The sequence below is a fragment of the Drosophila guanche genome, unplaced genomic scaffold, assembly GCF_900245975.1.
Source record: "Drosophila guanche unplaced genomic scaffold, DGUA_6, whole genome shotgun sequence".
Taxonomy (NCBI): domain Eukaryota; kingdom Metazoa; phylum Arthropoda; class Insecta; order Diptera; family Drosophilidae; genus Drosophila; species Drosophila guanche.
The window spans coordinates 4,087,378-4,114,658 of NW_022995744.1; the positions used below are offsets into that span (position 1 = coordinate 4,087,378).

The 27,281-nt window shown below is 46.2% G+C and overlaps 1 protein-coding gene and 1 long non-coding RNA gene across 3 annotated transcripts in view; one reads left to right on the forward strand and one right to left on the reverse strand.

Moving 5' to 3' along the window:
• Positions 1-1,419: 1,419 nt before the first annotated feature.
• LOC117579157 (MOXD1 homolog 2) overlaps positions 1,420-27,281 on the reverse strand; it is a 128,726-nt gene continuing 102,864 nt past the window's right edge. For both annotated transcript variants that reach the window (XM_034264917.1, XM_034264916.1), the window contains 8 exons: positions 24,081-24,365; positions 23,531-23,716; positions 22,311-22,506; positions 16,192-16,361; positions 15,924-16,086; positions 14,063-14,198; positions 5,372-5,540; positions 1,420-1,848 (listed from right to left, as the gene is read on the reverse strand). In XM_034264917.1, coding sequence (XP_034120808.1) covers positions 1,531-1,848; positions 5,372-5,540; positions 14,063-14,198; positions 15,924-16,086; positions 16,192-16,361; positions 22,311-22,506; positions 23,531-23,716; positions 24,081-24,365 — 1,623 coding nt within the window. In that variant the 3' untranslated portion in view covers positions 1,420-1,530. The remainder of the gene's footprint in view (positions 1,849-5,371; positions 5,541-14,062; positions 14,199-15,923; positions 16,087-16,191; positions 16,362-22,310; positions 22,507-23,530; positions 23,717-24,080; positions 24,366-27,281) is intronic.
• LOC117579159 lies at positions 5,678-6,285 on the forward strand. Its single transcript, XR_004573447.1, has 2 exons — positions 5,678-5,822; positions 5,905-6,285. It is a non-coding gene; the product is annotated as an uncharacterized LOC117579159 (long non-coding RNA).

The following is a 27,281-nucleotide window of genomic DNA, read 5'->3' on the forward strand; positions in this document are numbered from 1 at the left end:
CTTCTTCCGCTCATTCATTTCATTCTGTCCCCAAAAAGCGCAGGTAGATTTTCAATAGTTAACTGAATTGAACATAAGATTAAAGAGCGAGTATAGTATAGCCACAATAGGTTAGCAAAGTTATACAAATGCACAGACTGCAGGCGGGTATGATTAGCAAATAAGTTTTGAAAGATGGTTGAAACCGATGGCATTATGTGAAGAACTTTGACAAAAAACAACCGATCTATCGACTTATCCACATTATCGACCATTAAGCGATTAAACGCACCAATATAAATGAAACTGATCCACTTGCCTCAGTCTCCCTTGTTCTCTGCCTTAACATATAGATAAATTACCGGAGTGCTGAACTCAATTAAATATTTCGGTTTGTAACGATGTCATGATTATTGCTTTTTCCTACACTACAGGGTTCTGCCTCTCCTTATGCTCATGTAAATTTTCCTCTTAGTCTTTTCCCAACAAAGTAAAGATATCCAAGTCTTTTTCTAATAATTACGTTAAACTAAATCGGTTTTGCCTTCTCTCGATTCCGCTTTCTATATGGACGTATAAAGTTGTATTTATGTATGTATGTATGCATGGGGGTGTGTATGATTTATGTTGCATGTTTTTTATGATTTTGCCCGTTCGAACTTAGTTCCACTTGGTTGTTCGCACTAAACTTAACTGGGGGGAGGACTCTGATGCCTTCGCCTAGGACTTGCCACTTGATGTCGGTTCCCTTCTACGATTGTTTCTTGCAATGCCCAACAAAACCCATCAGACGCTCAAGCTTTACCCAAGTCAGACCCTCTATTTATAAATGTGTGTATATATATCTAAATATACATATATGAATCCGTATATATATATGTATATATATATTTGTATGGTAGAAGGAATGACTGCTCTATATATATGAAGTCAAGGTGTATATCTATAATATCTTTTACAATTTCGCGGTTTGTATATTTAATAACGACAACAACAACTAATTATTGCTTTTCGGTTTTTTTTTCGACATTATTCTTTTGCTCTTTTGCTTGTTTTTGTTTTTTGTTGGTTTTGTTTTACTTTTAGCTTAAACTACACTAAAATAATCGTTAATAATTTAATAAAACTCTAGAACAAAATCAACAAAATTGTGGTGGTAGGGAGGAGAATAAATAAATGGGAGTTGTCGTGGAGGAAGTGGATGTAAAGGGGGTTGCAGAGGGAACAGCAGGTGCTGGTGTTGTAATAGGAGTTGGAGTAGGGAGAGCTGTTATACGCTAGCTTATTATGAATATTTCATGTTGGCTCTTCCGCTTTTCACATTTTCCTACTTCTTCTATTTGTATTTGTATCTGTAGTAGGATTAAGAGATGTCATTTAAAGTTAGAGAGTTGTAGTTGAGTTGAGTTCGCATTTTCCGTTTTCCCCAGATTTGTAATCTTTTTTTTTCTGTTGTGTTGCTGCATGTTTAGTTTAGTTTAGTTAGACGGTGGTGCCTGTGATTCCTGCTGTTCCAGGTCCTGCTGCTGCTGCTGCTGTTGCTGGATCCCCTCACGTCCTTAACATGAGCAGGAGCCACCAGGAGGAGGCGCCCAGCCAGAGCAGGCAGCTGACAAACTCCCGGCAGTTGCCCCGACTTAAACTCAGTCCGTGGACATCGGTCGCAGAGCTGCGGCTACTCCGCGCTGCTCCTTCGATGATGTTGTTGTTGTCCAGCTCGTGGAGGACGGGAAGCTCGCTCAGATCGGAGGCTGGCGATGGAGCAGTCCTCTCGGTAATCGGTGCAAAAAGGCGCTTGGGCTTGCACCGCTTGTGCTTCTTGTAGGTCTTTGTAACATTTATGCTGTAGCCTTCGAGGAACTCGGAGCCCTGCAAAGGAAATGAGAAACATTAGCGCTGTGGTAGTCTCTCTCTCTTTTCTCTGGATCTGTACGTAATAAATTACAACATTAATTAAATGTATCTTTTTCCTCGCGAGTCTTGCTTTTTTCGGTTTTTGTTGTTCTGCCAACACAGAAAGAGAACCAGCAAGTCAGAGGAAATTGAAAAGCTTATTTATGCCGTTGACATTGCAACAAAAGGGAGAGATGAAGAGACAATATATAATAGGGCTTTAAGAACTCTGGAATGCTCTTCAAATTATTCTCTACTGTCAGAAACGCAGGAAAAAATGATCATTATTATGTTTCTGTGATTATTTATTGCTGAAACTAGGTCAGTTTTTCCCCTATCTACATAGCTTGGTAGCCTGCAGGTGCTATCCCAAAAGTATGCCACATTATTTTGGGCGGATTCCATACCCATACCCGAATTCCTTTGAGGAATCCACCAACATGGCAGGTGTTTTCACGCGGAACAAGCAGCCTAACAAAACAGTTATACCCTCCCATCCGCCGAGCGCCAGAGAGAAAGAGAATGGAGAGCCGAAGAGCCGGAGAGCCGGCGAGAGTAAACAGAACCCACGCCAGAATAAATTCCTGGTACAATAGCAAAACAATGAAGCCTCAGACCCAAATAAAACAGACCAGGATCCATCTCTCACACTCCCCACACCTTTCTTGTTTGCTCCCGGACTCCCCAGCGAATTCGTTGGCTCTGAATTTTGTGTTTTAATTACGCTGAATAAATTTGTGTTTATAAATAGGTGGAGGGTTGGTCGGGGCTGGGTCTTGGCATGGGGATCCCCCGGACTTGCGCTGCGGTCAAATATTTTATGCCCAGTCGAAAATCTAAATCTAGCAAATGTCTGCATTTGTGTGTGGGGCGGAGGCAGAGTCGGAGGCGTGGCTGACTTCATAACGAGTGTTTACTAATAATATTATGCAAATCGCAACGACAACGACAACGACGAACGACGAAGCACGATGGTAGGAGCAGAACGGGCGGACCTTCCCTGCTCGTTGTTTTTTGTTGAATTTTTGAAAAGGCATTTTGTGAATCGTTTTGGGGCGAACACAACGAAAAAATAGAAACCAAAATCTATGGGTCAGCTCCCAATCCCCTCCCGCCTTGGGATATCCTCGAGAAGCTTGCTTGACAGACATATCCAGGTGTTGGCTTGGCCAGAAGGAGCCAACCCCTCGTTGCCACTGACAGACATTTTAATTGAAAAGGAATGTGTGTTGTGTGCTTTGTTTGTGCCATCTCCTGATGACTGATGCTGCTCCTGATGCTACTGCTGCTCTTCTGCCTCCATCGCCATTGAGGTTGAACATTATAAAATGTGCAATTTGTGTGTTGTGCATAAATTTAAGGCTTTAATTGCTCTCTTCTGGCACTCGGTGTGCCACAATTTGTTGCCTTCCCCGCAGAGCTAGCTAGGGCGCGGAGTTTTGTGTGTGTTTCGGTGTGCAGAGATTGACATGCTAATTAGGTGGTCGGCTTTGGCCTTTTTTGTATTTGTTGGGTTTCTCGCTTTGCCAGCTTTGATAGCGCCCATCAAAATTGGGGCTACAATATTTTATACTATGCTAATTAAGTGGACCCAAAAAAAAAAAAAGAAAGACAAAGCGGGACTTTGGAGAGCCTCATGGATGAAGTGCCCTTTTGGTACTTGAATTGAAATTCAACTTAATATCAATCCTGGCTGATTCTCTGCTAGTTTAGTTATATTTTTATCCGGAATCTCTTCAGCCCCATTGCTCAGTGGGTTGTGTCTGCTTAAGGTATTTTTTGTGTGTCCCAGGAACAGGAACAGGGCAGGAACTAGGCCTTCCGACTCAACGAACCCCGCTTGAAAGGTGCTGGGCGAAAACTAATCAGGGACTTCTTTCGGTTCTTTGTCACCTCTTTGCCGCTGTATATTTCACGCTACATTTAACTGTCGTTCACCTTTCTCTGTCACGCAGTAACTATAGTATAACTTTTTGCCCTGCTTCCCTGCTAATTTAGGCGCCTGAACGGGCTCTTCTTTTTTTCCCCTTCTAAATTCAATGGGCCTGTCTGTCACCGAGGGAGAGATTGGTTCGGCCCGGTCCTCCAATGAACTATTGACTGAAAAAAATGGCCGAGCTAGAATTCACCCCGAATGGGCAGCATTTAACGCAATAGCACGGAAAATCGATGACAATTCAAGCGTTGATAATTTTGGTCTCGAGTGCTACAGGAATAAAAAAGGAAGAAAACACCGAGTGAAAGTCAGAGAGGAAAAGGCTGTTGCGGAGGCAGAGCCAAAGACAGAGAGCCAAGTCAGTGGCATGAAAATGGCAACAATTTCCAACTTAAGCAATTTCCCACAATTTCCACACAATGGAAAAGCGCCAGAGAGAGAGAGAGAGAGAGAAATAGAGGGAGGTAGAGGGAGAGGTAGAATCATGCTCATATGGGAGCATTCACTCAGTTGGTCTAAACCATTTTGGACGTGAATTAGAGGCAGCTTGTTGGGAATCGTCGTCCTAGTCGTGGTCGTGGTTCGTCCTAGTCCTCGTCCTCGTAGTGGTCCTAGTCGTGGTTTAGTGTGTGACCCATTAGAATGATCGTTGTCGAAGCCGTACGTGTGTTGGTTTGATAGATGTGACTCCCCCTAGAACCACTCCACTCTGCGAGCGACTGCTATAAAGTGGCGCCTAACAAACTCGAAGTCGAACTCGAACTCGCAACGAGCGGAGCGAACAGAGCGAACAGAGCCCTGGCCCTGGCCGCAATGCAATTGATTGCACTTTATAACGTGCGGTTTCCGGTAGACATTACCCGCATTTCGCCCGAGCCAAAGCAGGATGGTAGATGGGGTTGGTAGATGGAGGTAGATGGAGGTGGTCCTAATGTCTTTTCTGCTTTAGCTCTTCTCTGTGCGCCAGCCCCCATTCCTCTATCCAATGAATAAATGAGCACTTGTCTGGCTCTGTGGCTGTTTTCGTATCTGAGCGGCAGGGAGAGGGGCAGGGTATCTGTGTGTGGGGGCGGCTGGGCCATCAAATGGCAGCAAGAAAAATTATCCCAGATATTGTCTAGCAATTTAGCTGATTAAGCTGATGGATGTAAAGCAGGACCAGGACCAGGACCAGGACCAGGACCAATAGCAGCAGCGGCAACGACAAGCAGGACAAGGGAATCCAGCTCGAAATGTTCTCAGCGATTAGCGGAGAAAAAGCCAGAGAAGTGGAGAAAGAGCGAATGAAGAAAAACGAGATTGAGATGCCCAGATGGATAAAAAGGGTTAATGCGATTTCAACTGTGACAGACACCGGCCAGCACTGCCTTTTGAATGAGAAGTTTGCTCTGGGGGAGAGAGTACGAGCACTCCGTCTTCCGCTTGTCGCCGTCAGAGAGCCCGAGAAGCCCGAGATGCCAGGGAAGCGAGTGAAGCGAGAGAAGACTTTTCCCATTGAAAAGTTTTAGCCGTTATCTGGAAGCATAAATCGGGGCAATGGAGAAATCTCTGCGCTCTACTTACCGGCACCACATGATTCTTGGCCCCCCAGCAGATGGGCTTGAAGCTGCCCTTGCGTGTGGCCTCCTGGAATTCGCCAAATTGATTTTCCCAATCGTAGGATATCAGACGTGCCTCCAGTGTCATTCCGGCCAATTCGGGTGGCGATGATATAAGCACGGGATTCGAGTCGCTGCAAGATAAGACACAGAACGGAGAGTTACAGAGGGGTGTGGGCACAGATCTTAAATAACATTATTAACTTTATTATTATTGTCAAGTTTGATTAGGACTTAAAATTTATTACGTATACAGTCTGGCAGGCTGGCAGATTCAGTCTCTCCACCCCCAAAGGCGCTTTGCCAGCAGATTTTCGAGTTTTCCCCCAAAGAAATAAGAAGGATGAAAAGAGGGTTGTCCTGACTCTGAATCTGATCCTTGGCTTGGCTTGGCTTGGCTTGGGTCCCTTTTTTCGGTAAGTCGTCGCAGATTTGCGCTCGGATTTTCGTGGGGAGGCGTGCGCGCCCGACAAAAACTTGAGCTAATTAATCTTTTAGATTTTCATTTGTGACGCGTCAAATACGTTGTTACAATTTCTGGTCTGCCAAACGAAATAAAAACCGCACACGGAGAGCCGCAGGACGACGGCTAGGCAGGGCACAACCACGCGAAGAACACGGAACAGCAGAAGGCAGAGAAAAACTTAATAAATGGGCTAAAAGTGTAAAACCTCAGAGTGCCGCAATCAGTGGCGTAGTCTGGAGGGATGGAAACCCCTCACTCTCAGAGCGACTCACAGGGAGAGATGACTAATGGAATGGCTTACAGAAGTCGCTTTTTGGGACCTTGTGTGTTTACTGATTACTCAATTCAATGTCAACCCTGTGTCGCCCTGGGTCCTGATTCCGATAACAAATATGTATAATTTGGTTGTTTAATTTCATTTCTCTTTTGACTCCGAATTTGTCATTTATCATGATCTTTCAGTATCCATAGAGGGGTTGTCTCGCGTAAAAGCTGTTGAGCTATTTATTTCCAGAAAGTTAGTCGCTAAAGATTGGGGCTAAGTAGCGACTAGCTTCTTGCCAAAATTGTGTGAGCGAATGGGGAAATCCTTGCTTAAAGCATCTACATAAAAGTCTTATGAAGACTCGAGTGCTTCGAAATTCATTCGCGGAGCAATTTTGTATAGTTCCACTTATTCTTGACAATTTAACTCATTGAAGTTTCAAAAGTGTTTTTTCTGTTGCACTCAACTCTGCAAGCCTGTCGGCCCCCTTCTTTTGGCAAAAGCACTGACCGCCGCCACTGTAGGGAGAGGGAGATCTTGTGCAATATAAATGCCTTCTATATATTCATCTCATCTCATTCATTCGCTCCATTCATTCATTTCGCCTCGTTTCGTTTCGTTTTGTTTCGTTTCCGTTCCCGCTCTCAATCTCGTTGGTGGCTCAGTGTCTGCTGCCCCTTGACATGGCCCCGGCACCCGCTGTCCGCCCTTACAATTAGGCTAATTAATTTTGTTCTTTGCCGGGCATTACGAAAAATGTTGCTTTAATTTCATAGAACACCCACACATAGATACAACTACAGAAAAAGAGGATGGGAGGAGGGGAGCCGAGCGGCCCGGCACTAACACGAACGCACACAATTTCTTTGTGAGAGCTCTCTTGCTCCTGCGAGCTGTTTTTGCCCTGGCCCTGGCCCTGGCACTGGCACTGGGATGGCTGAATCCTTTGGAAGCCGCAAACAAATCTCTTTTAATTAATTTATGATTCCACTCAATCCGCATCGAGGGTTGTGTCTGTGAAACTCGTAGTCCTCCAACGCCAGTCGAGAAAGGTGCTCTGGCAGGGAGGGGGTTGGGTTGACTCCTGTGGCGAGTGAACCGGAGAGAATCTGTAGAGAGATGTTGTTGCTGGGGGTAGGGTGCTGCTGCTGCAACAGCCGCAACAATTTGCGGTTGCAAACACGAAAAATATTAATGTCTGCGGATTGATTGCAAAACCTCCCCTTCGACTGCCGACTGCCGAATGCCGAATGCCGATCCCTTCCTCATTGTGTCCGTTCTCCTCTAATGGCGCTGGCCACTTGTACGAGTCCCGCATGTCTGTGCGGTCCATGTACATGTCCATATCCGTGTCCGTGTCCTGCGTCCCATAATAATAATAATAACATAAAATAATATATTGCATTTTCCCATCTCCGTCCATCTGTTCTGCACTGTGGAGAGGGCCCACGAGAGGTTAATCCGTATGACATTGCATTCCAGAGTCCATTTGCAGCGTCCTGTTTCTCCCTGTGTACCTCGCTGCACTCTCTCGCTCGCTTCCTCCCTTTCTCGCTTCCTTTACATTTGGTGTTTGCGGCTCATTGGTGGCGGAGGAAGAGGAAGAGGAAGAGGAAGAGGAGGCTCGCTGCTGCTAATATATCCGGGAAGCATGACCGTAACCGTGGCCGTAGCCGCCGTAACCTCCCACATACATATAATAAATATAAATGCAGTGGAAACTCACACAGATGTTGGTAATGTAAAAACGGGATAACATCCTGGAGGGCCATCCCACCCGCTGTGCGGGCCAGGCCATCAATCGCCAGCGTTTTAGCCTTATCGCCATTGACTTCATTGGCACTCAGTATAATTAAAATGATGGCCCAACAGCAACAGGAATCCAAATCCCCCCCGAAAAGCCAAAGCCAAACCCAAACCAGAAGCAACATCAGCAGGCAGCAGCAGGACAAAGGCAGAGTCCATGGTTTGGCATTGTTGATTATAAAATCCAATAGCACATCACAATGCCAGTCCCTTCCCACGCCCCCAAAATACATTTGGAGCTGAACCAGCTCTAGGCCATAGACTGCAACAACAGGGGGCTCCACTGCCACTGCCACTGCCACTGCCACTTCCACTTGCAAGTGCAACTGCAACTGCAATGCGCTTTGCAATGGGTTTATTTATGTAGCGTTATGACGACGGCGCATTTCGACAAAGGCTGGAGTACGAGAGTAGGGGAGCAGGGGAGTAGGAAATGCCATACCAGAGGCTCTACGAATGCGAGTACGAGGAGGAGGAAGGGGGTGTTTTGTGCATTTATGACCTCCCGCTTCGCATTGGAGCAAAATTGAATTTTGAACTCGAATGCAATTGCAATTGGCTGGCATAACGGCCAAATGGCCATCTCCCGATGACAAATGAAAACTAAAATAGCACAAACAGGCAACTGGTTGCTGGTTGCTGGTTGCTGTTTCCAGGAAGGCTGTTGCTCGTTAGAAGAGGGGGCTAGAACATTGAATATCTGGTACAGCCATCCCCATTAAATGTTACAAATTCTTTTTGGGAAAAGAAACGCAAATCAATTAGGGTTTCAACTGAAACTTGTAATAATCTACACAATAACCACAACGAGAATTATTTTAACGAGATTCTCCCTCTTTAGCTCTGGCTTTAATTAACTTGAAACCTGGAATATAAAAAGCAAAAATCAAGCAAGATGAAGGGAAGCCTTAGAGCACCACAGCGAAAGAAATATCTTTGGGATAATTGCGACCAGCCACGCAAAGAGTATCGATAACAAAGAGGAGAAGAGAAGCAGCCAGGAACAGAGACTGGTACTGGGATAGGGACAGGGACAGGGACAGGGACTTGTATTGGTATTGGGAAATTCCATGTGTGCAGTCGAGCAATCCGATATGCAAAGATGAGGCAAGCAAGCAGGAGGCACTGCAGGAGCCATGGGGCTGGAGGAGAAGAGAAGTCATAAAGTAATAAAGGATATCATGAGCCTTAATGAGGCCCCTTTTGCATGCCGTAAAGGGGATGGGTTGGGATGGCTTGGGATCGGGCCCGAAGTGGATATCTATATCATTCAGCCTTAAACAATTAACAAAAGCTGGGACCCAAAGGCAACAACTATAAAATGAAGCCAATTTGCGTAGCTCAACAAACAGAAAACGCCAATAAACAAAGGGACCAACGGAGACTGGGGCAAAACCAGAGCAGCGACAGCGAAACAGTCAGAGACAGAGAGAGAGAGAGAGAGAGAGAGAGAGAGGCAGAGAAAGTGCGGGAAATGCACACAACTTGAATAATTACTTTGATTTTAATGCCAGGACCAGAACAGAACAGCACCGAACAGAGCCAGGCCCCGCAGTCATGGAAAAGGACTGGGAGAGAGATACGCACGTACAATTAAAATTAATTTCAGTGGCCATGGCAAGTGCGTAAATTGTAAAAACCACTATCACATTATTTTTTCTGGAGCGAGAACCGTGGCCCAAATGGTCATCGAGCACACACACACACACACACACACACACAGAGAAAAATCAGGCAAAAACGTAAATTAAGCCAATAACGGGGCAATCGGGCCCAATCGGGCCCAGGCATCAGAGCGATTCAGGAATCGCCAGGCACTGGCCGAAAGGGAACGAACCGCATGCGAGCATGAGGCGGGGAGTGCTTCAGGTGCGGACTCGGGCACGGGTTTTTTGGGCTATCCTGGGCGCATGATCAACGTACCAAGCGGCACTGAGAGAAATATAGCCTATTTTGTGGTTTTCTTATGGCATCAAAGAGCACAATCTCGAAAAAGGTCATTGAATCTTAGCAGCAGCTTGAACCATTCAGAGATCTTCCATCCATATTCAGCTGTGCGCTATGCGCTGTCAAAACTTTCGGAGGTTTTCCGTAACCAAAATACACTGAAAGAAACTTATTAGCATCTCAATAGCATCATGTTATGGCGACACACTATGAGAATTGCCTGAATGTGGCTGGAAATGTATTCCAGTGCTGGACATGCCATTCCTCAGTCAGGCCATGTCCTGATGCCTGCCACTGCACTTCCTCGTGCTCATCCTTTACTGCCTCGCACTTCCCCTTCCGACCCCACACTTCTGGTGTATTGTGTGCTTTATGTCCTTGGGCCCCGACGCACGCTAACGACTTCAATGAGTTTTGCATGATGACGATGACGATGCCGACAACGTTGTCCAGCCGATGCGATGCTGATGGGCACCTCATAATTCTCGGCCGCCTCCACTCTGGCTCAGCTCCTCCCCCTTGCACAACCCGCCGGACACCGCTGCCCTCTCCGCCCTTCGTCGGTTATTGTGTCGCATCTGTCCGTCCCTCACTCTCTTCCTCGCTCTGTGCGATTCGGATTCCGTCTCTGTCTCTGTCTCTGGTTCTGTGCAGTTCTCTGTGTTGGTCAATTGAGCCGCAGTTGAACAGCAAATAATTTTGGAAGCCCCTTCGCTGGGACTATGGCATACACTGACCGAAATCTGTGCGTATCAAATTAAATTGAATTTCAACCACAACAAGCATCACAGGTCAGATGCGAATTCTAGAAAGCGCCATGGAGAGGTGGCAACTGGTCCGGGGCATTTGCAAGTGGCTTATAATTACATTAGTTGCAGACCAATTGAGCCTCAATTTGGAAGCTGCTGCTGCTGCTGCTGCCCGCTCCGACCCCTGTCTCTGTTTCTGTCTCTGTTTGTGTGTGTGTGTGTGTGTCTGTGTGTCTGTGTGCATCATTAGCTTATCATTCAATGTGGCAGGCCGAATCAGAACTGAGTCGAACAGGACGAATAATATATGACCAGTGTTGTGTGAACCAAAGATAAAAACAATCACTTTTCGACTCGAAATTACTTCAACTTGCCCGGCTTAACAGACTGAATGGAACAGGTTTAAACGGTTTCTGCTGATAGAAGGCTATTAACCAGTCATGGTCCATTTGAAACAGATTCATTTGGTTTAATATTGATACTACTAATTGTATGTACATAGGTGCTCTTTAAAGCACAATTAAATCCCTTGGTGATTGGACATAATCTTTCAGCTTATGGAATAGGTTTATTTTGTTGATGGGAAACATCTCGCTATTTCTCTAAAGCTCTCCTATGACTGAGCAAGGCTCAATCGTTGGAAATAATTTAGATGTTTTTGAATAGTTTATACTGGGACACACAACTGTCCCACCTCTCCCACCTGCCCAACTTCGAAATGTGGTTATGGTTGCGTTTCTATTCGTTTTCTATCATTGTTTAATTAAACCTGAAACGTACAACATGCGGCTCCTGCGGGCCATCCATAGACATACTCGAACATAGAACAAATAGAGGGACACACCCCCTCCCCCACCACTCATTGTTCAAGAGGTGATGGGTCCCAAAGAGTTGTTATTGTGGCTCTATTCTCTTCCCATCCGCCTCCACTCTGATTCGTTCCGTTTGTTGCCGTTCGGGGGTTTTCATTATGAATTTTAATCCTCATATCGCATTCGCACTTTCGGTTGCAGTACCTCCCCTCCCTACCCGCCAAAACCAATGCCGACCCAGACGCAACCGTAGCCATGGCTCAGACCCGTAGCCGGACATTAAGCGCTACAAAATTGCAGTGGCCATAATAACTGGCCAACAACAACAACAACAACAACAGTAACAGGAATACGGTGGGAGAGGGAGAGAGGGAATGGGAAGCCCATTGTATTAAACAAACAACAACAAGCGCGTGAAACAACAACGACAACGGAGACGAACCGAATCGAGGACCGAAACTCGGTTCTGGCGAGGGCCCGAGGCCCTGAGCCCTGGTGTTCTGGTGTGTCCTGGTGTTGCCCCATAACGACAGACAATTGCAAATGACTTTATCAATTCATGTCGATTTTCGGTACACGCAGGACAGCAGGAGGAAGGACCTCCTGCTCCTCCTTCTCGTCCCGCTCCCGTCTCCCTGCACATATATGGAGTCCATGAAGTGGACATTGTCTGGACAAAAAGCCAATGTATGGGAGGCCATGGGCCTTCACTTCACAATCACTTACATTGCGCCAGACAATGCCAGTCGATGATGGGTTTGTGTTCTGTTCCTATATCGAAGCGATTGTACCATGAAATGGGACATTATTTGACAGGATATGATATGATCTAGAAGTGGTATATTGAATGTTAGCCTCTATTACATTATGATAGTTCCGATTGAATGTTTTCCTGACCCTAACCCTTGAGATAAGGATTTACTACTACTACTATATAGACGGATCTGAAGGGCTTTCTCTCTTCCTCAACTAATCAAAGATTGAGTGAAGCTTCTGCATCGTTAAGATTCGCTCTGATGCTCCCATTCCCTAATCAGACCAAAAATCCAATCAAACCGCAAGTACCCAACTAACACTTTTAACTCAACAAATCCTTTACAGCTAACCTCAGCCCAGACCAGGCGCTATTGGACCATTCCCTTCACTCTTAACTCATTTACGTGGCCATGTTTTCCGTTCTTTACATTTCCTCTCCCTTGGCCGTAATCTGTTTATGCCGTTTACTTTGATTTGTCTGCGGTGGTAAGGAATGAAGAGGAGAGAAGAGGAGAGGAGACGGCAGACCATTGAAAATTATCTTTGATTTGGCTTGATTCGATTCGGACCTGGCCCTGTGTCAATAGGAAGTGATTAATAGGGCATGGCAAAGTCCTTGGCCATCTTCCAGCTCACCCCCAATTGCCATTCAGGTTTAATTTCGACTAATTTTTAGCGCACGCTTTAATACAATATTTATGTGGCCCCGAGCTGATTTATCCTAGACCATGGCGCTGCATTCCCAATTGGTGGCCAGAGCCATTCAGGAGTCAAGTACAGGGTGGGGGTCCTGGGCCCAGAGCCCTGAGCGGCACTGAATGGACCTTGAATGACGGCTGAGTGATGGTTGACTGACAGACTGGCGGGCTCCCCGGCTTCGTACTTCGCTGTTTATTTAGCACTTGACGATAATAGAAATCAATATTTTCTAAATAAAAGCGAGGTCCCTCCTTCGAGGTCTCTCTCTCTCTCTCCATCTCCACTTAGTTCTCTGGGGTTACAGCGTTTGCTATTGCTTGTCTCGTAATTTATTTTTCCACATTCACAATTCTCAATTAGAGAGCAGAGCAGAGCAGAGTAGAAGAGTGGAGTAGAGTAAGGAAAAGCAGTGTGCAGTGCACAGTTCATTTTCCGATTGTTTGTTAGGCAAATACTTCAGAATTGAGCATACCCGAGGACCCGACCTCTTGGCCTCTTCAGGCTGCTTCTGCTCCTCCGACTCTCGCTCGCCCAGTCTCTTTGGGTCTGTGGCAGTGGCACTGTGAGTTCGTTAGGTGATTTGGTTATGCAACAACATCATTAAATCACCAATTACTTTAGTCAACAGAGGAATAAACCAAATTTCCTTATACAAAAGCCAAAACGAACGGAGGCCAGGTCCCGGCAATGTCGAGTGGGTGGAATGAAGAGCCCGGGCCCTAGCCCAGGCCCCTGCAGTAGGACGAGAGCCGACAACAGGAGGGGCTGTGCTACAATGGTGCCAAATTGAATGTGAATAGCGAGTAAATTGATTCGGCGAGAGAGAATAGTTCTAGTTCTCAGTGTTGCAACTGCAGCCGTCTATCGATAAACGATGAGCGCTCATTCTGTAGCGCCCTCTGCATCGTTCGATTAACCCCACTGTATGGTGGAGCTCATTTCCCTTTGAAGTTTCCCGGCCTGCCATGATATACATATTCTTAATTCCGGTAGATGCCAATTTTCATTAGCCGCGCTTCTGCCTCTTCCGGATACGAATACGGATACCGATACGGATCCGGAACTGTGGACACTCCCCGAGCGGGTAAGGTAAGCCCAGGCGTAACCATACAACATTGATAAAGAAATAAAGGAGGAAGAAAAGAAAGGAACTTACGTTGCCAGTTGTTCGATGCCAAGCGAATGCAGCACTGTAGGCAGACTCGGCAGTGAGTGACACGTTGTCAGCTTCTTCTGGCGTGGATAGTAGAGTGTCAGCACTGTGCAGCTTTCTTCCTTCATGGTGAGGCCACCTGTGCGGGGGGGAGAAACGGAGAAGAGCAAACGAAATGCATAAGAAATGCTGCTGTGAAAAACAAAAGCAAAATGTATCCCCCTTGTGCACTCCCAAGACACAAAAAAAGCAACAAATTTTCACCGAGAGTTGAGGACAATTTCCTGGCTGCCCGCCCCTACTCCATTGTACTGGCAGTTGCACCTTCGGCTTGAGTTGGCATGGCTGGCTTGCAACAAAGAACAAAATTAAGCGGCCGATGCAGTTGGCAGCGCCGTAAAGCAGCCCAGGCGCCATCATAAAAATATTGCAAGAACGGAGACAACGTTGATGTTGATGGCTTGGAACAGAACGGAACAGAACGGTACAGTACGGTGCTGCCTTTTGCTTTATTTGAGTTGGGAAAAGCTTTATATTTCCCGAGCACACGCCTGACTGCCTCGTTCACTGTCTACGGATCTATCTCGTACTCATTCCCATTCCCGTTCCCGTTCTCGTTCTTTTTAGTGCAACATCGTTACGTTTGTCTATTACGACTCGCTGTGTCTCTATTGAGACCCGTTGTCACCCCTCGTCTATCTGCCCGCCTGCCACTCCTTCTGCCGGCTGGCCTTCTGCTGAATTGTGTAGATTGTGTTTGAATTTGTGCAAGCAAGCAAGAAAGTCAAATTTACGTTGGGTGTTGTCTTTCGAATCAACTGGGATGAGGTGGCCAGTGCACTGATTGTGTGCTGGAGTGTTGAGCATTTATGGCATTGGAAGGAAAGCTTTGTCGATCTCTGGGGGGAACACTTCGGGCTGGCTCGGTGATAAATTCTTCCACCAGTTGAAATTTACTAGTATCAATCGCTTGCCTGTGCCTTCTGAATAGATTTTCAAAGACACATCTGACTGCCGCCGCTATGCGCTAATTATAATCTCATTTTCAGTTGCACTTTTATGAAAATCAGTTCTTTCCACTACTTATGATTATGATTATCTGTTGTGGCAGCTTCATTTTGCCATCTTTCGCTATTTCAATCTCATTAACAGCATCCTCCTGCTGCACTCTGCATTGTCCATTTCGCTGGAGTCCTGAGCAGCTGTCACAACGAGACCAGGACAAGGCAACATCCACATCGGACAGAGCCCGCTTTAACACCTGGCAGCCAACCAGCCAGCTAGCCAGTTGTTGCTGCCTGCCAGGCCCCGCCGTGTCCTGTGTGCTAAGTGAAATGTTCCAGTCTCTTGGTTTATGTATTTTACAATGACGTTGCTCCTCTGTCTTCACTGGCTTCACTCCTGCCCAGCTCTGCTCCTGCTCCTTTATTGCTTTCGCCTTTGTCTTGAGCTTTCGTGTGCAACGATTCCTTCTGGTCTCAGTCCAAAGTGCGGAGTCCGCCCAGTCCTCCAGTCTTCTGTCTGGGGCTCCTGTCGCATATCGTTTGGCTGATTTAAATGTGTCATAACGACGATTGCTCACCGTTGCCATTGCCTGTTTGTACAACCACCAACTCAGCCAACTCAGCCAACTCAGCTATCCAACCATCAAGTCAGCCGTGCCCGAGCCACATTGGAAATTTCATAGAATATTTTTCGCTCCCGACAATGTTTGGACTTTTTCTTCACTCGCTACAAATTTTTTTGCAATCTTTATTGTTGCTTGGAGGGTGTGTTGGGTGGATGGGCTTGGATGGGTTTGGATGTGTGTGGATGTGTGTGTGTGTGAGCCACCTTCCGTTGATATACTCCCCCGAGCACTTACCCAAGGTAATTGCCTTTCGTGACGAACTGTCATAAATGCATTCGGCGATGAGTCTATCCCCAGGCAGGGAATGCACCGATTGTGGCAAACGTCGAAAATCCTGATAGGCAACATCTATATTGCTGTCGTGTGCAATTGGCGGCAACTCCTCGGTTTGTCGTATCTGTCATGGAGTGGGGGGTTAGAAAGCAGAAGTTTGCTCATTAGCATATACATTTTATATTCCTTGGGCGCAAGTAGGGACTGGGGGCTGGAGGCCATTACTCACCTGGCGCAGCTTAACCTCCTTGCCGATCTGGTGGGTGCGCATCATCACCGCAAATATGTTGATGCCCTGCTGGGGGAAGGCGTAGCCGGTGCAGTCCTCAATGCACTGTCCCTCCGATATGACGCGCTTCTGGCCCGGCGGGATAATGTGTCGCCAGTTGGGATCCATTCCTGTAAAAGGTAAAAATTTGAATTTCGGGTTCAAAAACGTTTCAGCGCTTTTCATTAACGGTTCTACTGGGGCAGGGAGGGACTAAGAGCTCTGACTAAAAGCTCCCTTGGTTAATGGTAGAACGCCCACACGTCTGGCACATAGACTCACACTCACACTCACACAGTCACACCCTGCACACACTCTACACACTCTCTCTCTCTCTGATGGACCCTGCCACGACACGTGGAATGTGCAAAACCCCAAACCTCGTTATCATCGCTCATCAGTGTTGCCCCGGCTCCTGGTCGTCCTCCTGCTCTATCCTCTGACACTCTATTTAACTTTGAACGTTGATTTTTTAATTCGATTTGTCGCAGAACGTGTAATTACATTTTAATTGCTGCTTTTGATGTTTTAACAACTTTGTCAATGCAGTCGCGAGACCATGCTCCAATGCTCCACTGCTCCTGCCCCCTCTCCTGCTCCTCATACTCATCCGGCATTTATCAATTAGGGACATTTCCCTGTTTTGTTCTTCCAGGAATTGTTCACAAATCAAATTTTGAATTTTTGCGATTTTCTGGTAGGAGGGGAAACACTTTTTTGTACGTTTGCCCCTCGCTGGCTCAATTAGTTAAATGTTGTGGAATATTGTTCATACATACACAAGGAGGGCAGGACCCCCATGTTCTCCCATTTTTGCCCTGGCCTCGGGCAATATACCTCCCCTTTCCCGCTTCCGCCCACACTCAATTAGGGCCGCGTGTCGCCTGCCATGTTGAAAAAATATTTGAAATTCATGTGCTACATATAAATTTGTTTCTCTTTCTCCGCCACCACCAGTTCGCTGCTTCTACTGCTCCTCCTGCTGCTCCAGCACTGGATGGCATTTCAATTGTTGTGCGTGGGGTGTGGCACTGAGAGTACTCGTAGTACGAGCATGCCACGAAATGGAGGAATGGGGAGTGGGCTTTATAGTATGCCAATCAAAATACTCGCGGGAAATACTTGGCATTGCCGAAGGAGCAGAGCATTTCTGGATTCAGCTGGCAATTGATTCCATTTTTGTTTCTGTGCTGCTCTTTTGTTCTCTGAATCTCATAAATCTGTGCTTAAATGCTCTTTAAATCCTTTTTTTTTCTTGAAATTTGATTGAAGCGATTTCTTTTATAAAGTTTTCAAAAGTTTAACCTTAAACTGAAGTTTTTCTCTGCATAATAAAAGGAGTTCGCCATTCACAAATCGTATTGAAAGCTGTAGGATTCCCGAAATTGTTGGACTGATCTGTCAGATTATAAAGTGTATTTTTTCTGTTTCTCTGCTTTTCATTTGACACGACCCCTTTAAAATGTTGAATTCACAGAGATTTCCGATTAGTTTCCAAATTGCATTAATATTTTTCATTCGATTTCTCTCGTTTATTTTTTAACCCAGTTCCAATTACCATATGCCATGCCCTTTTTGACCTACATGCTTATGCGCCTTTTTCCGATTCGGTTTATCGCCCATAATCCCATTGAAGCACCGTAAAAATATTAACTTTAAAACCGTTTGCATAAAATATCCATTTGGAGCTGTTGGACTTTTTTCATCAGCTCAAAATTTAACAAAATTTTACGTAATCAATTGCATTTTTCGCAGCCTGCCGCCACGGACAGTCACGGTGGTGTAAAATAGTACATATAAATATATACACATCAGTCCCTGTACATGTACGTACAAATGTGCATATGTAGATATGTAAATTTCCCCTCTGGATGTTTGCAGTGGAGATTATTTCTATTAATTTTCATAGTCGGCCTGAATCGGGCTTTGGCTTTGTCATGTGGCCGGGAATCAATTTTCAATTACCCAAAAATGGCAAAAACGATGCCGTGTTGGCTTTAAAAAGTTTTCCCTCCTGGTTCGCGCATTTTGGTCATTTTATAGAATGTCACGCGAGGAAAATCAATCAATCTGGCTGGTAGGGAAGGGCAGGCAGGTCTGGGCACTGCGATGGGCGATGGGCGATGGGCCATGGGCGATGAGCAACGGGAAAGTTATGATAGAAAAATTCTCCATCATCAATTTAATTGAAAGTTACAATTCATGCGAGTTCTATGCAAGCATCGTCCAAGTTTTTATCGCTTCTTGGAGAGCTGGTTGGAAATTCGATCTGAAAAGTTAGACAAGAGTTGCGAAAAGTTTGTGGCTGTCCCGTCCCTTAATTGATTTCCATTAACTTTCAATTCGATCAGGTCCATTTGAATATTATCAGAACGTGTGGCACAGAGACCAGAGCTCTTTCTCTCTATCTCCCTGTGAAATGGTCGTCTGTCACAGATTGGAGCTCGTTGGGATTCATTTCATTTCCATTTCTGGTTCGGACTCTGATTCTGGTTCTGGTTCTGGCCTGTCTCTATTTCTCTCTTTGCGTTGCTGCCAATTTCCATTCATTAAATCAAAATTCAATATTGGCCATGCGAAGCATGACGAAATTTTCTGGCATGGCCAGGAGCGGGAAATTCGGTGGGAGAATGGCTCTATTTCTATTTGATTTGGCCCAGAATGCGACAGGGGGACAGGCGCCCCTATCCCTCTTCGCTCTTTCGCTCGCTCACTCACAATTCATAACTACATAACTACACATATTTTGCAAATCGATATTTAACGCTGCCATCGCGGGGTCCTTCTATTTTGGCAGTTGCATGCTGACAGCCAGCGAATGGCAGAATGCACAAATGCAGTCCGATTGGAACTTTTCTAATTATTTTAAATGGCAATTTGTGTCAAAAGCGTCAGCTCAGACAGCGAGACTCTCGCCTGGCATGCGAAACAATTTGATTATAGGGTATTTTTGGAAGGCACAGATCAGATGTGATATACTCGTAAACGTCGAATACCCGTATGCACCCACAAACAGTTAACTAAAACATGACACAAAGATATTTGGGTGACCATTTTGTGGCTGAAACTAGAAACTGAAATTCCAATCAAAAGTTTGATGGAATTTCGATTGATATTCAAAGAATGCGAGGGATACGCTAGGGATTCGATAGGTATTTTCTTCTTGGATTGTTGGATTTTCAAAAGCTTTACGAATCTCTTATCATAAACTATCTCATACATTTCAACATGTTCATGCTCAGAGTAGGGGAAATTTTTGATTGGATTTTCAGTTCAGGATTTGAAGTTCTTGGTTTAGGCTTGACATGAGAAAAGAATGCCCTTTCTTGATCCTCCTCCAAAGGTATTCTTCGATAAGCTTCAAGGGATTACAATACCCCAAGAAGGAGGTTGGGCTTAACGTGTCCCAACCTCGTTGGTTTCGTTTCTCTCTTCTCTGGCTGGCTGGTGGCCTCGTCTCCAAGGTGCCATAAAAATTCGCCAAGCCGCAACATTAATCACAGCTCCGTTGCATACACCAGGGCGCTATATCAATAACCAATTAAATTGAAATTAAATTTTCCCACACAGCCAGAGAGAGAGCCCGAACGCCAGAGAGGCTGGAAATCCGGAAACGGAGCAATTTCGCAGCTACTTATGCGAGTGTGGGACCCGAAAGAGCTTTAGCCCCAGAAGCCGACTCCCCTCTTGATTCCTCTGCATCACTCGTAATTCAATTTATACCAAAGCAGAAGAAAATTGTAGCAAACATTTTATTTTATTTTTTTTTTTCGCTTCATGATTTTACTCATTTTTTATTTATTGACTTTCGTGTGTCTGTAGCTGAGTATCTGTATGTATGTGTGTGTGTGTGTGTGTGTTTGTGTGTGTGGTATGCGTTAAATTCCAATTAAATATTTCAATAGCAAATGCCGACTGCCGCGCCTTAAGCCCACCCACACCCAATCGGCTTTTCCTGCCCAAGAAATCTACCGACAATTTCGCTCCATTTTCTTTCGACTTTTTCAAATGGTATTTTTTGTATCAAGATGTATTAATCCACTTCTCGTTTTTCTCTCTGTTTCTCTCATTCTTTGTGTTTCATCGTTCAGCTCTGGAAGTTTTGGCAACACCTACTCAGATAACATATTTATGTGTATGTGTATGCGCCTCAGTATCTGCTCCCAGAACCTGCAACAGTCCCTAGTCGAGTCCATGTTCCCTGTTCCTTTTATTCTTGCCCCTTATTTAGCGCTTTGCCATGTCTCCCCTTCTCTCTTCTTGTGTGTGCGGTCGGCGAAAAAGTTATATTGGTTTGCGTGACTCCTAACAAAAGTGAAATAACAACTGCAACAACCACAGGGATCTATATCCCTGCGGGTGGCCCTACACCGCTACCAACTCGCCCCAAAATGCCAAAAACAAACACAAGAAACGGGCACGAAAAAAAAATGGAAAATAAATTGTAAAGTGAAATTAGTATTTTAGTTATCCTCTGCCTATCCGCTGCCTTCTCACGAACCACACAATGAATATAGAAACAAAAAATTGAGTACCACCAAGAATTTTCAGGTGGTTCCTCCACCCCACCCTCTGGTTGGCGGAGGGCGGTGCAGCGGTGTGTGGCTGAGAAGTACTCAAAAAGCGCTTAGTGGATGGTTGGGGTGATGGTTTGGTGGATGGGTGGGAAGGGCAGACTGGCGCTTGTAAATTGCTATTTTGCGGGTTATTCCAATCGAGAGACGATTGGTGAGTCAGAGAAATTTTCACCTTGTGGATAATTCCGAAATATGTTTATTCAGGGGGGGAACGGCGGAGGCAGCTCCTGGTGAACAAAAGGCAATGGCTTTTGCAGGCGTAGATTAAGAAATTCGTTTTTACAGACTCCAGGAAAGGAAATTTAAGTTTGCTTTCCATTGAGCAGTATATATCCGTTTAATTTTCAACGAAATCTTGTTAAGGATAGAAAATAATTTTATTCAATTAGAATTTAATTCCCGATAAAGAGGATTACTCTTAGAAAGCCATACAAGACTGAATGAGTTTTAAATGGATGGAACATTTTCCTTTACAGATCTAGGAATTACATTTAGGAAGCTATTAAATATATTTACCAAAAATGATATTTTATGAGCATTTGGGACATGGTAGAAGGAGAAATCAAAATTTTCCATCAACTCTTTTACAATCTCATAACTCTTGTGGCCACACTCGCTGCAGCAGTGAATGCACAAGCTACCCGCAATCAAACGACTAGTCGCAGTAGCCTTCGAATGCTTGAATTATTTAGTTGCTTGGCAGGAAAACTTTCATTCAGACACATGCCAGGCACCGACTATTTCCGAGTATTTGATTTAGATGCGTGTACGGCCGTGTGTCCATGGTACGCCAAAAATTTAAAATTAAAATCTATTTGTAAGCAATTTGGAGCGGCAGGAAAAAAAGTGAAGAATGGAAAATGGAAAACCATTTTCATTGTCTGTCAGACATATTAAAAATTGTGACGATATAAATTTTATGTGGGGGGCATAAAAGGTAGTTAAATTGCTGTCTGGAAGCGGGTGCTGTTGCTGTTGCTGTAGCACCTTCTCCCTGGATATATCCTTTTGTTTGTTGGTATTATATCTGCAGACACACACACACACTCCCGTAGATAGATACATGGATGGATACACACAGACAGATACATAGATACATGGCTAAACCGCATTTGGACAAGCTGGGCAAAGTCATAAGCTTTTGTTTTACTAGCCCCACCAATGCGGTTAGACCTTCCACACTCCATGCCACTCCACTCCACGCCAGTCCACTCCACAGTTCCACAGTGCAGTTGCCCCCAGTCTCTCTTCTCTTCTCTCCTCACCACTCCGTTCTTCCCTCTCTGCCGTTCACTCGGCAATCTCATAAATTGCATGACATGAGCTGCATATAGAAAGCGCTTCCTCATCTCTCTGTCGCATAAAATATACAAAAGCGCAGCAGCTGCACTCCTCCCATGATACACGCCAGACACACCCGCCCTGTGTGCACACATACATATCCATATGTATATATATATATTGTAGAGATGACCCCTTTTGAGTTTTTGGGTGGTGACTTACCGATTGACAATATGCCAGCTTCGTTTGGTCGCAGGACGTGCGTAAAGTAGATTTTCAAACCCGAATTATCCGCCATTTGTCGGGCGTGCAATTGGGCAAAGTCGGGTTTTAAATTGTTGTAATGGGTCTCCATTAAGTAATATTTGGCCTGTCGCGACTCGATCGGGTAGCCAGCCTCGTGTGGATACGTAAATCCCTGCGAAAGACACACAAAAGAGAGACCAAAAAATTAAGTCAGCGAAAAAAAAGCGCAGAAAGGAGAATAAAAGGAGCTGCCGGGCAGGAGAGGATGGGGGAAATATGTTGAGTGTTTGTTTTAATACTCGTCCGAGTCTGTGTAAGTATATGGATATTTTTTTTTGGATGTGTGGGGATGTGTATATGCATACAAGTTGGGGCTCTGGGTCCGATGGAAGTTGCCGCCACGACCATGTGCAATTTAAATGCAGGCTGCCAGTGGAGGAGGATGGTCCCAGTCACAGTTTCAATCCCATCTTATTCATTGCCATTCAATTGCATTGCAGAGCGCCCCTTGGCGGACAGCAGCCATAACATGCCACTGCATTATGGCGTTGCTCTGATGAAATTATGAAAACCCTGGCCTGCCGTTCTCCATGTCCTTGTTTTTTTTTCTGAGCCCTGAGCGGAGCTCCTCCCAAAAACAAGAACCATGGGGCTGCAGGTCAGAGGACAGGGCCACATGGTATTTACTCTTTCGGAATACTCTTTTGAAAGTGGTTGCACCCTGCCTCAGCGATGGTGGATGTTGTGTTATAGGAGTTCGAACGCATTTGGATTGCTGGTGTTTGGGAACTCTCTTTGTTTTCTATCTCCACTTTTACTTTCAGTTGCAGTTGCAGTTCCATGTGTATAAAGTTAGTACGCTTACCAGATGGCATTTCTAGTAATATTTCCAATTACGGTTTCAGTTTAAGTTAGCTTTTAGCAATATTTTTAGTTAAATCTTCCAGTTTCAGATCTTTAAAGTAGAGTCCCAGTTCCAGTTCGCTTTTAAGGGCATTTGATCTGGTCTGATATCCTCTCAACCTTTACTTATTTCTTCGTGTTGAAAGGAAGCATTTGCGAAGGTTAAATTAATATTGCATGGTTATGGTTCTGAAGAGATGGGCAGCATAGTGCTAGCGCGGGTTAAGGATAAGGAAGGGGGTAAAGGGTTTCTTCTTTCGTTCCGTTCCGTTCCGTTCGGTTCGGATGCTTACCTCACTGCCCCGCGACCAGGAGGCAACAATGGCATTGCATGCCAGCGGTATGGATCGAGCGCCCATGCACTGGCGTCCCTGTTCGCGTGCCATCTCCTCCAGCTCCGAGTGGGCGCCCTGGCACTCGTGCAGCGTTATGTGCTGCAAGTAATGCACGCTGGACGATGAATCATAAATCGGCTCGTACTGCCAGCCATGAAAAGAAAATGAACCGAGCCGAGAGCGGGTCGGCAGAGCGAGAGAGAGAGAGAGACAACGGTTAGTGCATTGTTGGTAACAGTGGGAGAGAGGGGTAGGGAGAGTGTGGATAAATTTTTAATATTTCAATTTGGTTATGCCGTGGCCAAGAGACAGCGGGAGCACGAGCAGCATCAGCAGCGGGAGCACGAGCAGCAGTGACAGCTACAGCTACAGCCACTGGCAGGATGCCACTGGCACTGCCACTGCACTTGGCCTTAATTATGCATTGTATTTAATAACGCTTAGTCCTGCAGCAGGAGCAGCAGGAGCGGGTAAAGGTAAAAGGGAGCAACATAAGCGTGTGCCTCACCCGGATCAGGTGGTGCTTGCGATTGATGTCCTCCAGCTTGAACATCTTGCACCAGAAGAGCGGCGTGTCCCCGCCGGGCAGCTCCACATCCTCGTTGCGCAGCTCCAGGACTCGCACGCGCTCATCGTGCGTCGGCGAGGGCATCGGCAGTTGGGCGCGCTGCATCAGCACCATGGGGCGATAGGGGCGGAAGGCGCGCACCGGGTCCGGCAGGGTGCCCGGGCGCACCGAGCCATGCGGCGGATCCTGTGCGTGGTACATGTACAGCAGGCGCATCGTGTCGTTCTGGAAAGAGGGCGAAAACAAAAGGAAGCACGGATAATGGCGAGTTGAAAAATGAGAAATGTGTAAAAAATTAGTTGCCAAAGGTGGTCCAAGGTGGGGCATGCAGGGTCAGGGGTTGCGTCCGTTTGGTGGGGTCGAAATGGCGTTATAATGGCGTTGCAACAACCGACAGCAACAACAGCAATAATGTCGCTGTTGACGTATACATGGATGCCCTGTCTGGGCAGGGACTGGACTGGACTGGACACTGGACAGGATTCCGTGCTAAATGAAGTACACAGAAAAACGAAAAGAGAGAAGCGAAGCTCGCGCTTGCAAACAGGAAGGAAGCGAGGATGTTTGCCTGTGGGCAGGCCATCCACGTCGAAGGTTGAAGGTTAAAGGATGAGGATGAGGAGTGGAAGCAGATGGGACTGCGGCCAGGTGGCAGTTTGGTCAGCTGCTGCTGCTTCTGTTTTTGGGGCCATTGTCGATGGGGGGTTAATGATGCAGGGTTGCCGCACTTCAGTCGGTCCCTGCTGAGTCCTTCTTCCATTCATTACTATTCGAGTGATCCTCTTACGCTGGCCAAAACTCTTAGAGTCGACCGCATTTCATTTATTTAATTCCCATTTAACAAATTAATTTTGTAGCTGTAGCTGCGAGCCACGTTGCCTTGCTGCCCCGTTGCCACGTTGCCAAATTTCACCCCCAGACTCTCTAGACTGTACTTTCGCCCCAAATTACGTTCCCGAGCTCTGTGCACTTGTGTAATTTGCACTCACTCGTGGCCTCCGCAATTGCATCTTTGGCCAGCCAATTTACACTTCAAGTGCTGGGGTCCGCCCTGATGCTCCCTACCCCTCCCCTGGCTAAAAAAAAAACCAGCATTTTCCCTCCGATTTTCGTTCAGTTCCCTGAGGGACCACCTCTTTCGCCTTTGTATTATGCATTCACTGGAGGGAGGGGGGACTGCTTCGTATGTATTTTTCATTTGGCCACGTAGTTTTAATTGGTAAACCCGAAATTAAAGCTTTTATTCAAGAATCACGGGCCCGTAACCGTCGTATCCGTCTCCGGGTCTGTCTATGACTCTGCCGCCGCCGCTGCTGCTGCTGCTGCTGCTGCTGCTGCTGCTGCTGCAGCTCACCTCTGACTCTCTCGTTCTCTGTGTCTTTGTGAACGATGTGGACTGTACGCCTCCGGGGGCTTTTGGAAGCCAACAGTCAGCTGTCATTGTGTTCATGTCATGTCCACGTGTGTGTGCAGCAGAAACAGCAACAACAACAGCAACAGCAACAACAACACATGTACGAGTATGCATGTGTTGCCCCTGATGGGGTGTCGGGTGTGTGTTTGCAGGAGCAAAAATACAGCACGAAAAAAAAGAAGAGAGCTCACGTCGGGGGCATCCATTTGAATTCATTGTGGCAAAGTGCCCATTGTAGCTGTTAAGTGGAACTGTAGAGTACCATGTTCGACAATTGACGGCCCAGGAGCGGCACCAGGAAGAGCAGAGCCGTGCCGTAGTAGTACGAGTACTAGTAGTTCCAGTAGGGCCACGAGTCCTTGTTTCTACTTGTTCATTTTGCCAGCAACGAGGAGACAATACTTTAATTAACAATTCCCTTTCCCCCCAGCAGGACTCTCCCACCACATCTCTCTCTCGCACTCGAGAGAGAGTGAGAGTGGGAGAGAGAGAGAGAGAGAGAGAGAGTGAGTGTGTAAAAAACCTGTACAAATGAGTCGGTTGTCCTGGTTGTCCTGGCAAACACTGCGGGCGGTGGCAAACGCGCGGCACTAACCGCCCGGCAATCGCCAGTAACAACAACCCACAATAACAGCAACAAAAGCAACAACAACGGAACGCACAACGGGGGATTCACATCCACATCCACATCCACATCCACATGGCACGGCAGAGAGCAACAAAAACTCTGTTGGCCAGTTTTAAAACATTTGGCCAGGAGACAGACAGAAGGACAGCAACAGAGACAGGACAGAGACAGCCATAGAGACAGGCGCAGCACAAAAGTCATTAACGTTGGAGGCTACCAAACGAAGCTGACTCTGGGGCAGGGGGCCTGGACATGGCCCAGATGTAAAAACATGACCACTGTGGCAAAAAACCCAACGGTCAGTCAGGAACAAAGAAAAAAACAGGCCGTCACCCAGCCCCAACAAAAGGGGCACTATGGACTCTGGACTATGCGAATGACCTGTAAATAGTTTCATTTGCATTGAATCGAGAGGGACAGGCAATGTCAGAGGATTGTTGATTGATGAGTTGATCAAAGCGTCACCTCTGGTTGACTTGTCAAAGCAAAAGTGGGTGAAAATTGCAATGGAGTGCTCCAGGGATGGGGAAAACATTTCCACAAAAGTTTCTAAACTAGAAATGCTCTCATTATTGAGATCAATGGGGTTATTTGGAGCTGAAGCAGTTTCCTCTTTACCTGACTTTTACCTTTTCTGATGATTGGAAATTTGTGCTTTGAAGTTTTTCCAGACTCTTTCCCCAAAACTCAGCGAACCCTTGCTCAGTGCAGGATATTTCCACTATGCCGTGAACAAAGTGTGAAAAAGTGTGCACCAAACTATGGCAGACGCACGCCCCACACATGACTACGAGGACTACCGACGACTTCGACTCCCAGCGATGACTACGACTACGATGAGTAAGAGCCGCTGCCGTACGAGGAGGAGGAGGAGGAGCAGCAGAGGCAGCAGCTGCGAGCTGCGAGGAATGAAATGAAAAGCTTCGGCAAGGATTACAACCAAAAATTAATGAAAGCAAACTGGCTGCGGTCATTTGCCGTGGTCAACGGTCGGCCAAGGCTTAATTGCCAAAGACGATGACGAGGACGAGGACGATGGAAGGTGGATGGTGTTCTGTGGAGGGGTATCTGTGCGTTGCGGTACTTGCAGTGTGGTCAA